Source organism: Pollachius pollachius (assembly GCF_949987615.1).
Source record: "Pollachius pollachius genome assembly, chromosome: 7".
NCBI lineage: Eukaryota > Metazoa > Chordata > Actinopteri > Gadiformes > Gadidae > Pollachius > Pollachius pollachius.
The window spans coordinates 12,731,593-12,745,709 of record NC_136940.1 but is presented as its reverse complement, the minus strand read 5'-3'; the positions used below and the strand labels follow the sequence as shown (position 1 = coordinate 12,745,709).

The following is a 14,117-nucleotide window of genomic DNA, read 5'->3' as shown; positions in this document are numbered from 1 at the left end:
ACGTCCGGGGCGGAATCTGCATTGTTCCTCTTACATCTGAAGTTCGACAATCGGCCAAACCCTCCTTTTCAGCACCTTGGAGTAGAATTGACAAGGGAAGCTGAGTAGTTTCATACCCCTGTATTTGGCAGACACTCTCTGGTCCCTCTCTTTGAACAGGGGAACCACCACCCAGGTTTGCCATTCCTATGGCACTGTCCCAGACTCTTACGGCTTGAAGAGGGGTGTCAACCGAACAGCCCCTTCACAACCAGAGTTTTCAGCATTTCTGGCCGGATCTCATCAATCTCTGAGGCTTTACCACTATGGAGTTGTTTCACTACCTCAGTGACTTCCCCCAGGGAAGTTGACGAAGAACCCCCATCAGCCTCCAGCTCTGCCTCTACCATAGAGGGCGTGTTAGTCGGATTCAGGAGTTCCTCAAAGTGCTCCTTATACCGTCCGACTACCCCCTCAGTTGAGTTCATCAAAGTCCCTTCCTAACTCTACACAGCTTAGATGGTTCCCTGTTTACCCCTCCTGAGGTGCCGGACGGTTTTCCAAAAGCACCTTGGTGCCGACCGAATTTCCTTATCCATGCCTTTGAGCCTCTCGGTACCCTGCAACTGTCTCGGTCGTCCTCCGGGATAACATATCCCGGAAGGCCTCCTTCGTCAGTCAGACTATTTTCCTGACCACCCTCTCGTCCAATGGGGTAAACACCAACACCACAGCACTCATCCGAGGATTTCTGAGTATCCTCACACCAGCCCGGCGTCTCACGCCCTGGGCAACTCCAGAGAGGAATAGAGTCCAACCCCTATCCAGGAGTACGGTTCCAGAGCTGAGACTGTGCGTAGAGGTAAGCCCCTCCAGATCTAACTGGTACCACTCCACCTCCCTCACAAGCTCCGGTTCCTTCCCCCACAGCAAGGTGATGTTCAATGTCCCAAGAGCCAGCTTCTGCCATGTGGCAGCGCACCCTACCCCAGCAGGTCTTCCTGTGAGTGGTCGGCCCACAGGACGGAGGGAGGGGGGTTGTGCTCGGCCAAGCTCCGTGGCAAGCCCAGACGCTCGAAAACAAGCCCTCCGTCTTGGCCTGGCTCCAGACGGGGGCCTTGGGTTTCCTCCGTTCAGGGTCTCTCCTCCTCTTTCTCTATTTTCCATGGAGTCTTTGTGAGCCATTCTTAGGCTGGCCCCTCACCTGAGACCACTCTGCCATGGGAGACCCTACCAGGAGCCCCAGGCTCCAGACAAGATAGCCCTCAGGTTCAAACAAACCTCCACCATGATAAGGTGATGGTTCCCGGAGAGGAATTTTCTGATAATAATGATAATGATGATTATGCACAATAAAAAATCTGAATCACAAACCAGGAAATACCTGGTTTAAAGTCAGTGGCGCGTTGTTCAGATGCTATTTTAAGGCCGCATGCATAATGTTGCTTGTGCACCTAGCTCATACACTTTGCTTCTCTCATCTACCTAGCCACACATTCTTGGTAAATTATTTGGGAAAGAGCAGCTGTAATAAGTTGTACTTCTAAATCAATGCATCTGCAAACACCGTACAGCAAACACATATTTTCTTGACACAGACATCGTGTACATGCCCATAACTTTTAGGATTGATGAGTATTTGGTCTTGAGAAAACATTGTTTCACCGCGAGTAAGTGTGAAAAAGAATGAATGAATGCGGGCGCGCGTGTGTGTATGTGTATAAGAATTAATGAATGCGGGCGCGCGTGTGTGCGTCCATCTGTTTAAACACATGCAAACTAAACACGTAACGCATAATACAGTCCATGGCAATGTGTATTAATGGGGGGGGACATGCATATTAGGAACACAAGTCGATAACGATAATGCATACAATACTGATAAGAAACGATGTTTATAGTGTATTGCGTATATCATTAAATAGAACCACAGTTACCGCATATCATATGTGTGTTAAGTTTTCTTTGCCAAAATTTATTTGAAGTTGTGGAAGAAAAACTTATTCCATGTTTGAATTAGGCCATATTATTTGGCCATAAACTGAGCCATTTGAAGTTTAAAATTCATTTGCATCTGTCTCATCGGAGACTGCAGACGCGCTGTCAAAATATCAACTCATCAGATTCAAATGCGCTCATGGCTCTTAAAGGGGATGGGAGCTGGCACTCTCATTGGTTTATTGCACTTTACGCCCAAACCACACCTACGGGTAATCAGGCTACTTCAGACCAACCCATTTTAGATTTGCACCGGGCGCAAGAGTCATTTTTGTGCTGGTAAACTAGCGACATCGCCATAGAACCGCCCACAAAGCTACTTGCGCTTGGCGCTTCTCACTTGCGTTTCAGACCGTTAAAATAGGGCCCTTAGTCTTAGTCTAGTTTTAGTCGACTAAATATTAGCAGATTTTAGTCAACTAAATCTACAGTGGACTTAGTCGACTAAAGGTTTATTTTTTTAAGGAATGGTATAAAGGTTTGAATATGCAATACAGACACAGATTTAACGGTTGTAACATGTATTTTATTCTTAACGTCATGACAGAACTCTCCTCCTTCAATATTGCATCAATCTCAAGTTTGATCTTCTTCTATGGACTTTGTGCATCATTTATGCATGAGATGTAAAATGTGTTGAATTCAGGGGCTTATTTTTAACAAAATAAATGTTAAATAACTGCTAAGGCTACAATGCCTCAGAATGCCTTACAATGTCTTGCTACTCTGTGCAAAATCAACAAAATTTGAACAGAACAGATTAGTGCAATTCTCGAATGTAAAATAAAATATGTATTGGCTGTAATGCCATTGCACACACTACCAAAGAATACTCCCTAATCTTCAAGTAAATAAAAAAACCTGCTCTCAAAATAAAAGTTAAATAACTGCTAAGGCTACAATGCCTTAGAATGCCATACAATCTCTTGCTACTCTGTGCAAAATCAACAAAATTTGAACAGAACAGATTAGTGCAATTCTCAAATGTAAAATAAAATGTGTATTGGCTGTAAGGCCATTGCACACACTACCAAAGAATACTCCTTAATCCTCAAGGAAATAAAAAAACCTGCTCTCAACATTGATAGCATAGCACACAACTCTGTACACATCTTATGTTACTGTGCATTGTGTACAAAATCAAAGAGATTTGAAAATAAAAAACATGTAAAAGAAAATAGGGATTGGTTGTAATGACATTGCACACAAAATGAAATATTCTTCTGTTAATAAATACAAAGTGGTCCAATGAGATAGTATCAATGAGCTCAACTCAAGACAAGTGAATAACATGCTAAGCTGTAATGCCATTATTGCATGGAACGAAAAAATCTCTGCTCTCATATTAAACAAAAAACAAAATAAATACCAATCAAGTTGTGCATATACTGCTACAGGAAATGCTGTAAATAACAGTGAATACAACAGTTCTATTTCTCTCTGTTCATTTTAAGGAAAGCACCTCGCTCCAATGTGACCCTTCCTCGGTTGCGCCGTCCTCTTGTGAGGTCACCTGTAATGCTGAATACCCTCTCTGCAAAAGCTTGAGAAGCTGGCATAGCCAACAAGTCTAACGCAAAAGGCTTTAAACTGTGATAAAAACTGTCACTCTTTTCCAGCCAGAAGTCTGTTCCTGTGTCCTCAGTGATGGGATGTGAAAGTTCTTCCTTGTACTTGATGATCTGCTGCCTGAGGCTGGTTGTGGAGGTTTTCTGTTTAGGCCTTGTGGTGCGGCACTTTGAGAGGAACCTAAACACCGGCTGCTATGAGGATGGCGCTGCTTCTGGTTCCTCAATAACCTCTTCTTCTGCATCATATTCAGACTGGTCCCTCCTGTCTTGTGTGTGGCAAAGTGCATTTGACCACATAGTCTTCTGCCTGTTTCAGCAGTTCCTGGATATTTCCATCAGCCACATCAACATTAACAAGGATTTCACAGACAGTTGGGTTGACGAAGCAGGCAGCTGCTGCAAGCGCTGAGAACTTTTCATCGATTGAATACAAGAAGCAAGCAGAACGCTGGTTCAGATTTGATCTCATTTTATCTGCAAGAGTGCCGAGGTCTCTGTACCAAGTGCTCTCTGCAAAGTAAGTTAGGTGACTTAGCAGATCAAAGAGGGCAGGAACCACTAGGGACATAGATGTGGTGTCACTCTGGAGGGTTTTAGTGTGTTCTGCAAAAGGCAGCAGTAGGTCGTGCAATGACGAAAGCTTTTGCCACTCACTAGTAAGCAAACTGTCCCATCCCATGTCACTTGCGATTGACAGACTGCATCTTTGACTGTGAGGAGTCGTGTGACCATGTTGAATGTGCTTGACCAGTGTGTGGGGCAGTCATTTACAACAATAAGACCACACTGGTCCAATACCCTCTGTGTTGCAACTGAGGACTTGCGAAAGAGCTTCACCACAGACCTTGCTTTATCGAGGACTCTTTTGACAGTTGTCTCTTTCTGCAACGTGTGGACCACAAGTTGTATGGCATGCACCACACATGGTGTCCGGTCCATTTCCATGTCGACATGATGGTACCTAATAACAAGAAGAAAAGACAACCAAATAAGTCTGAACCTAATAAAGTGGCTGGTATGTGTCTGTATACTGTATACATGTGGCAGGGGGAAGATCATTCATGTGATGTATGATGTATGTAAAATAAATAAACTAAACATGGCTCACCGCTGGTCATCAGGTACAGATTCAGAGTCACTTTCCGGCGTTGTGGACCCAGGGGAGTCGTCCTCGGAGCTTGTTTCTCCTGCTGTGGTGTGTTTAAAGGCTGCCACCATGTTACTCCCATTGTCCGTTATTATTGTTGATCTTCTCCTTTGGTATGGCCCACTCTTGAATACATTTATCCACACATGCCTTAATAGACCTTGAGTATTAATAGCCTTAATAGTGCAGTGTGTGGGTGAGTTACTTGTTCAAGGGCCAACAATATGTGTACAGGTTTACTTCGTTCAACACAAAATTAGCATATGGCAAGGAATGAGGCCTTTTTTTGTCCACATGTCAAGGCCAATGGATACTCTCCGGGCAGCAGCCAGTCTCTCTTTCAATTTTTGTCTTTCATGTTCATACTGTGTTTCAATCAAATTGCTCATTTTATTTTCCTTTGGAACTGTTAGTCTCCTATCTACTATCTCCATCATTAGCACAAAGCCCTTGTCTTCAATTGTTGTGAGTGGTAAACCTGTGCGTCCAATCCATCTAGCTATGGACTGCTCCTTGGTATGTTGTTCCTTTGATTCAGTTTTGTACTTTGAAGAACTTTGGAAAGCTGTAGAGATGGCCTGCTGCTGGGTTGCACTAGCAGCACTAGTTTTATTTCCACTTGGCCCATGGTCATCTTTGTCATCAGACGTCTTCTGTACCTGTGAGGGTGAATAAAGGGGGAATCAAGTTGTGGTTCTTTTCTTTCTTGCCCAATCTCCTCAGATCTCTCCCTGTCTCACACACACACACACACACACACACACACACACACACACACACACACACACACACACACACACACCTGCTTATAGGACAGATTTGATCCAATTTGAGAACATTGAATATTTATACTCATATTAATTCAGCGAGACAATCGTCTAATCAAAAGAGTTCAGAGGGGGTTTCCTTTAGCTTCTATTTAATTCCAAGTTTAGAGGAAACATGTTGGGTTATCTGATAAAATAGCCGTAGCCTATATGCTTACCTTCGCATGTATTTCTGGATGAGTCGTCTGTAAATGTCAATTCAAGTTGGTGGTGTTTTTCCCAGCGATTTTTGCTTGACACGTGGTACAGACAGGCTTGTTGTCATATGTGAAGTAAGACCAGATGTCAATTCTTCGTTTTCGCCCTAGTCCTGACATTTCTGTGATTAATGAGACATGCCGTTGCCCTCGGCTCGGACTGGGTGCACTGCAAAACTTTGTTGTGTTTCTTTGTTCTCCTCTTGTGTGACTGCTGCTGCGTTTGTTTAGCTGTTGTTGCGTGCACCTGCATTTGCCGCGGCTTTTTAAAATGGCTGCTTCTGCATAGATCGACATAACCTCAAAAGATTCGCTCTGATTGGATTTCTTCCCAATTTGTCCAACAGAAAGAGTAGTTCTGATTGGATCTCTTCTCCATTCGTCCCGCGCTAACATTTTCGTCTCGTTTTTATTCGTTGACTATAGTGTCAGTTATAGTTCGTCACAGTCTTCGTCATCATATCTGATTTTTATTTAGTTTTCGTCTGTGAAAAGGGTTCGTTGACAAATATTTTTCATCATAGTTTTCGTCAACGAAATTAACACTGGTTGACACAGTGCTTTTGTGTTGTTATGTAAGCTGTGAGTACATGAGTTGGCAGGTTTACTTTACTTGTTGGTTGCCATTTCTTCTGCAAGTCTCAAAGCGGCTAATGCGGCTTGCCACCTGCTGTGCTACCTGGGGACTGTTTGGCTGAAGCTGCGTCTTGGAGACATTGATGCTAGGATACAATGCATTTTCACTGCTAAAATGAATTTTTTGTATTGGGTTTTGGAGTCTAATAACATAATGTCATGTCGTTGTTTCGATATCTTTACAGGAATCCAAACAACAAATCTAAATGAACTAAAATGGGTCCCGCGATTAATTATCCCATTAAGTGACTAAATGCCTGAGCTTAAACATAGTACATTTTCATCAAAAACAAATAGTATTTAAGAAAGGAGAAGTGAGGAAAGCAGTTATCATGTCTTATGAACACACAACATAACTAATTTATCCTGAGTTGGACTTCAGACTGCTGCATTTCACCACACATTCCTGCGTTCTAGCCAAGTTGTCATTCATATTAGGCCTTTTCCAACAGCACATTGTTTGGAAAGACGTAGACTTGATCGATGGGGCTGTAAAAATGTCCACCTAGCTTGACCCACTTTGTCTGTTTCTGTGTTTCTGTGTGTGTATTGGTGTATGTGTGTGTGCGTGATTTTCCAGGTGGTGGGTCTCTACCGTCTCTGTGGTTCGGCGGCGGTGAAGAAGGAGCTAAGAGAGGCGTTTGAGCGAGACAGCCTCGCCACAGAGCTGTGTGAGAACACCTATCCCGACATCAATGTCATCACAGGTAACTGTAGTCATCACACCAGTTTTCTGTTTGTAGTAAACCAACATCACAGTTCAGGTTATGCTGGCGCACAACCTACACACACATATATTTTTTTTTTTTTGTCCCACTTGGCTCCCAATTTCTGATTTTTTTTTCGTCTTTGGTATTGTTGTGGGCAACAATTTTTGCATTGGTCCAGACTTCAGCGAAAAAAGGCAGATGGCTGAAGATCACGCTGCAGCTGTGATCTTCGAAAACGGCAATGCCCTGAATACTTCAGGGCAATAGCGCCCCATTAATAGACGTCCTCTAAAAGTGCTTGTTTAGCCTTTGACAGGCTCAGATTATATTCCAAAATTATGGAAAAGATCCATACAGAGGAATACAACTTGTTTCTTTACCATTTGCTCTATCCAATCTTTTTGTTATTGTGTCCAACCAACTCTTGACCAACAAAAAGAGTTGCAGTCACCTGTAGTTCAACCAGCTATCTCATAGGACTGTGTTATGGCTCCCAGGCTGTGGAGCTGTGGTGGAGGTCGAAGAATGTCCCTTCCATTCCTTGGTCTTGTGGTCAGAGGTAGAAAGTATTTGATTGTTTTTATTATAATAGGGTTTGTTTATAAACGTTTATTGTTTGGTGTGATAATCAGATTATGATATGTATTATAATATTGGCACGTTAAGCATAATGTATCAATCTCTGTGATGTATGGGGAAGGTAGGTGTTTAAACTGGGTGTAGAGGATGTACACAAAGTATTTGGTTGGAGTTCATGGGGGAGAAACATGGTCATGATTTTTCTCCCACCTCCCTTCCCACAGTGAAAGAGGAAGGCAACAGGAGCTGCTGTTGGTTTTGGGAAGAGGCCCTTTGTGGGCCTCCTTCTATCATGCGGATGCTTTGATCAGCATACATTTGCATGGCAGGGCAGAAAACACAGTTAACAGTTGAACGGCTTCGGAAAAAAGGGCCCCAGTGCTGGAGGTGACTGTTAGTCTTTTCTCACCGTCTAAATGTACCCTGCCCAGCTGAAAAAGGGTGGCTGCTTCACTCATGGGCCTCAAGCGCTCCGGTTGGATGTGTGTGTGTGTGTGTGTTGGAGTGGCGGTCAATGGTGTTCACTGCAATAAGGGAAATGTCAGTTTGTGATGGTCATGGATCTTACATTTGTATGTGCGAGTGTGCATTCACGAACACACCATTTTTTGCATTAGCACTTTTGGCCGTGCTGAGTCATACCATGCCGAGCTGAATTGCGTTTCCACTGTCATTTTAAACGCACCGAGCTGTGCCAAACCGGGCCCGAGATGGATAATCTCTGAGGTCAGGCCAAAGCGAGCCCGACCCGCCTTCAAGTGGGCTGCAGTAATGTCAGCCCTGGTTGCTGTTCGGCGAGAGAAGTTGTACAATGATAGTGTTTAAATACAATAGTGTTCTTGTGTATGAGATGCGTCGCCACGCATAAAGAGTATGGCTAAAGTTCTAAACAGCTGCATTCTTTATAATTTGTTAGTTCCAAAAACTATAGAAGCCTATAGGGCAATGATGGTTTAGTAGAAGCGCAACCCAGTGATTTTAGTTTGATGATATTCTATAGATGGAACCTCACCGCAATGATTTTAGTTTTACAATATTCTCTTGCAAAACAAATTAGTTTGGTTTTAAAGATTGGATATTGGACAATATTTAACACTTTAAGATCACTGATATATTTCCTGGCCAGTATAGTATATTGGAATAACGCCATTTTATATTGAGTGAGCCTCAGCATTTGTGACATCTTAGCCTTCCTTTGCCTTCCACGATAGGGACTGCATTGGATGGCATTGCCTCTGTACTGAAGGCAAACACCTAGCGTGTAGGCCCTACCTTGGTTTGCATGAAGCAGGGGCATTTCTAGGTTTCTGAAATATCCGGGGCTTAGCTCAGAGGGAAAGGGAAAATGTGTGCGTGGCGCGGAGCATTTTTTTTTGTATGCTTTATTGCGCATGCAAATTTTTTCATAATGCTTTACATAAATATACAAAGTATGCAGTTTATTATAGCTTTAAATAGCTTCGTGACTGCTGTGCTGCTTATCCTCAGACATCTAATGTTCCATTCAAGTTATTTCAGAGTAAAATGAATACAAGTGATGACCTTACATATAAATATATATTATTCTGCTCTTGCTCTCGATTAGGGTTAGCTAAGCAGATAGCTAACATGAAGTCGGTGCCTTGAAATAAAAGCCCAGGAAACGTGGAACGGTTTAGGCCTTTGATAAGGTTCCTTGTTTACTTCAAAACTTGTAAAACTGTAAAAACATACTGAACATGAATTTACAATCTGCTCATGTAAATGAATATACAATATACAAAGCTACGATAAACTAAGAAATAGCATTAAACTAAAGAGTATCCATTAACATCAGACTTTGTAATCCTGCTAGCTTCAATGCTAATTTTACACTGTAATTCAATGGTAAATGCTACCGCGATTAGCATTGGCGATTTAAATGTGTAATGGCCTACGTATGGTAGTAATATTCATACTGGTTTGAATAATAAATGTTATAGTATTTCCTAGCTTTGCTGAGCAAGAGTTTTGTTTGAAAGTTCAGAAATTGAAACAAATGAAAGCCTAGGCTATTGAAGTTTTACGGGTAGGCCTACAACTGTCATGCACCTACCCAATGTCAAGTGGACCGGGTTGAATTCAGTGTGGGTCTCTCTTCTTATATCCATCTTACCAAATATATTTTATTACTGTCCTTCTCAACACTCTCTGATCTCACTAAAAGGCTAGCAGCACGAAATCAAGGGATATTTAGAGTAGAAAAAAATGTGTGATTAATCGCGAGTTAACTGACATTAATCCGATTAATCGTGATTAAATATTTGAATCGCTTGACAGCACTAATATATATATATATATGACTGGAGATAGGATAGGTTAAGTCACTTGAGGTGGTAAACAGTCTGGTTATGTTTTTCTCTTGCCAGAAGGACTATCTAGAAGGACTAGGCTACTTTGAGATCCCCCTGGATTCCCCATGTTTGATTCTAGTGTAAAGCAAGTATTATGTTTTTATAAGATTCGGGGCTAATTAAATACTATCCAGCCTAGTGACACCACTGGCATGAAGTAGATATTGACCATAGGAGAAGTAATATCTTGACATTGGTCAGCCTTGTGGAAGCGTCATTGGTCAGCATTGAGCGGGGCCTTAAAGTGCAGAAATAATCCCTCCCAATTTATCTCCGGATACAGAAAAGGAATAAAATGAGTATCCATAGATACTTTGACCATGCACACCATATACCAAGACCAGCCTTATTAAGTACAGTGGACCAATTGGGAACTTTTATCAAGAGGAAACCTGAATGTCTTTGATTGAATAAAAGACATGAACCATGATGTTTCCGTCATCCACGTTAAAGGGAGTGCTCAGCACAGTTGTGGATCTGAAACCAGCTTTGCCAGCTCATTCCTTCACCCGCACCCCTCCACAACAACACACTTCACTCCCTCCCCCTCGACCCTCCAAACTCAGCTGCTTATTGTAGCCCTGCCCCAGTGAAGACATGGAAAGTCATTAACAAGTGCCCCCTTTGTTGCCGAACAAACACAGATGGTATTTGGCTCACGCATGGGGGATTAGTTGAACCCTTGGCCGGCCAGGGGAGCAGTCAGCCTTGCCTTCGTGTCGGAACGCTTAGGTTCTATTCCGTGGTACGGAGAACTGCATGAAGATTAAATGCAAGCCTTTGTTTTTGTGTTTGTTTTTTGATTGTTGTTTTGTTATAGGTCTACTGTGGTTTAATGTGTTCTCTTAAGAGGCATGAGATTGCTCTAAGCAATTCCCAGAGCATAATTAATGATGATTCATTTTGGGGGAATTATTTATTTAACTTGTCGACATGTGGACATTGACAGAACATTTGCATGCATCAGAATGCTTTATGCATATTGTAAGTTTGGGATGGTTCATTCATTTCTAACAACTCCCTAATGAAGGGCCTTAGGATAATGCAGTGCATATCAAAGTTTGTCCATAGACGGTTCATGTGCAAACACGTGGTATGTATCGAGACTGACTGTGAGGCACCTGCAGAGCACTGCCACCTGTTCACACTCAAGGACATGACTGTGTGTGTGTGCGCCTGTATGTTTGTATATCTAAGCTATATAACCTGAGAGAGAGAGACAGAGAGAGAGACTCAAAAGGAACAAAAATAAAACCATTGTCTTAAAACTGGAAAGAGAGTCCACTGAGCATTGACACCACCAATGCACCACCGCTGGTTGAAACACAAAAACTCATCAGTCATTTTATAGTATACAAAATCAGCTGCCACCCTGGTCCTGACAATCACTTTAAACACCCCCACTAAATCCTTCCCATTGCCCTCCTGCTTGTCAGTCTTGTGGAGTTTTATAGATGGCCAGCTTTGCCTGACCGAGAAGGAAATTTGCCAGTGTACATTTGCCTTTTCTCTCCTTACTGTACCTCACTGAAAATACTAACAGATTCTGATTAAACAGAAACCCAAGTTTCCCCAACAATGAACCGTGTCTGGGGCTGGGCAGAAAGGGCACGTTGGCATGACGTCAGGGTTGAACCTTGAGACAAAACATTTGGTCATCTGAGGCAAAAACTATATCAGTAAGACCATTAAAGGGCAGCAGGTGTCCCTCTCCTCTAGATACTAGATACACTTTGGAGATATCCAAAGATCATGGAAAACCACACTTTCTTGTATTCCAGCTACCACGCTGCTTGCTGCAGCACTGAGGCTGGTCGGGAGCGAGACTCTGAGCCTGCCCAACAGGTCAGCCACCAGGCGCAGACACCTCAGTCCAGTTTGGGCACTGACCTCCAGTGCCAACTTCCACCTTCCTTTCTCACGGTCTAGTATCCCAACTTGGTCATGCCTGCTCCCATGAAAGCCGAGATCAAGCTATCCCCAACTCTCTCCTGGTTACGCATTTGAAAATAAAAAAGGGGGGCTCTTCTGTACCATAATGTTCATCTGGTTATCTAGACACAGTTAGAATATTCCATGCTTCCAGGACAGATTTATAGAAAAAAGGGAGATGAAACCCTTGTATCATTGATTGTTCGTCATCAGAAAAAAATGTCTGTCCAGTGAAAAAGCCCCAATGCCATGCATCACTGACCGCGCAAAGGAATCCCAAAGCACACTGTCAGGCGCATAGAGGAGACATTGGGCCATCAGTCTCATAGAGGCGACCTTACTTGCTGGGTGAATCAGTCCCTTTCCTCCTTCAGCCACTGGCAGGCACAAAACCCCCGGGGCCAGCCAATGATAACCATCCCAAAATACATTTACAAAAGACTTCTGGAGACTACAGAGGAGGTACACAGGGGGGTCAACTACGAATGCTCTGTGCAGTGCCGGCCCTGAGTAATTTGGTGCCCTAGGCAAGATTTTAGCTGGCGCCCCCTTGCATCGCAGCAGTCGATTTCAAAATCAACTTTCATACAATCACATAGAAACTGAATGTGTGTATTCAAGATTTTATTTCTTTGAGTAAAAAATATCTCACCAAATAAAAACTAAAGAAAGAAACAAGTGATAAAATTAAAAATACAAAATAAATAAGGCAAACATATTAAGCCGAACACTGCACACGAAAACAAGTGACATAAAATGAATAAGACATACAAAATAAATAAGGCAAACATATTAAGCCGAACACTGCACATGAAAACAAGTGACATAAAATGAATTAAAAATACAATATAAATATGGTATTGCACAAAATAATAAATAATGAAACCAGTGCAGACATAACAACACACACACTATTGCCCACAGTAAAAGAAAGATAAATGAGAGACCTCTTAATTCACCGCTATTTACATGATTCCCACAGAGGGGGCTATCTGCATGTTGATTGTATTAAAGGCCTCAACACCTCAAGAAACTCACTTTACAGCCTTACTCTTCTTGACTTTCTTGATGCAAAGTCATCTATAATGTCATCATATGACAGCTGTTTTCCAACAATATGGTTGACAGTGTTGGGCAAGTTACTTTAAATTAGTAACTTAGTTAGTTACTAGTTACTTCTTTCAAAAGTAACTCAGTTACTTTAAGTTACTCGTTACTTTCAACTAGTTACTAGGGAAAGTAACTTTTTTTTTTCCTAAATTATCTTATTGTGTTAATGTGGACCTCCCTAACTGGATAGCTAGGGAGGCTGCCAGTCCTCTGGCTTGCTTACACGTAAGTCCTATCCTACCACAAGCGCAATGCGCCACCTAGTGACCTGAACGTGTCATAGCAGTGTAGTAGTGTGAGTGCAAATAAATGAAATATATCCATTGTTTCCAACTGTTTCCAACCCTCTACAAATGCACACACATTATTTTGGGGTTGATGTGGCATAGTGTTCGACAAAACAACTGTAAAATTTGATCATTGTACCCAGTATCACTACGATGAAGCAGTGGATCAACAAAACACAACATACAGTATGTTTTGAAACTTTTGATAGGCATATTTATCATAGCCATTGAAACAGGTACAAAGTATAGTTTTGGCAGTGCAAAAATTAAACTGTGCCACAGACCATTTAGCAACTGTAGGAATCAATAGTGCAAAACTGATACAATAGATGTTTTCAATGTAAACACAGTGAGGTTTATCCGTTCTTTGTAAGTTAACCTTAACTCAAAACAGCTAAACTCCACCAACTGGAGACCTCATCATCAATAATGATGGGCAAACTTAAAAGTATTTTCAGCCTCACAAAGAGAAACTAAATAAATAAAAAGTACTTTCAGCCTCACAAACATAGTTAATGTTTAACAAAAATAATATTTCCTCCACTCTGGCCGTTTAGATAAATAAAACAACTGATTAAATCAATAATGGTGGAATATAGACTGCTTTAGTAGTCTATATTAGTATGTCTATGTCTATATCAGTCTTTGTCCATACATCTCCATCATTTGTTTAGCTGTGTCTGGGTTATAGACTGTGCAACAGGCTTTGTAAAATCAAGCTTTTGATTTTAGAGTTTTCGAACCTCCACAAAGATGACAGGTCACCAAAATA

The 14,117-nt window shown here is 42.0% G+C and overlaps 1 protein-coding gene across 1 annotated transcript in view; it reads left to right on the top strand.

Annotated features, from left to right (window-relative positions):
• The window catches only part of syde2 (synapse defective 1, Rho GTPase, homolog 2 (C. elegans)), a 78,338-nt gene that overhangs the window by 33,959 nt on the left and 30,262 nt on the right, over positions 1 to 14,117 (top strand). Inside the window, exon 5 of the mRNA XM_079739158.1 lies at positions 6,936 to 7,062. Coding sequence (XP_079595284.1) covers positions 6,936 to 7,062 — 127 coding nt within the window. The remainder of the gene's footprint in view (positions 1 to 6,935; positions 7,063 to 14,117) is intronic.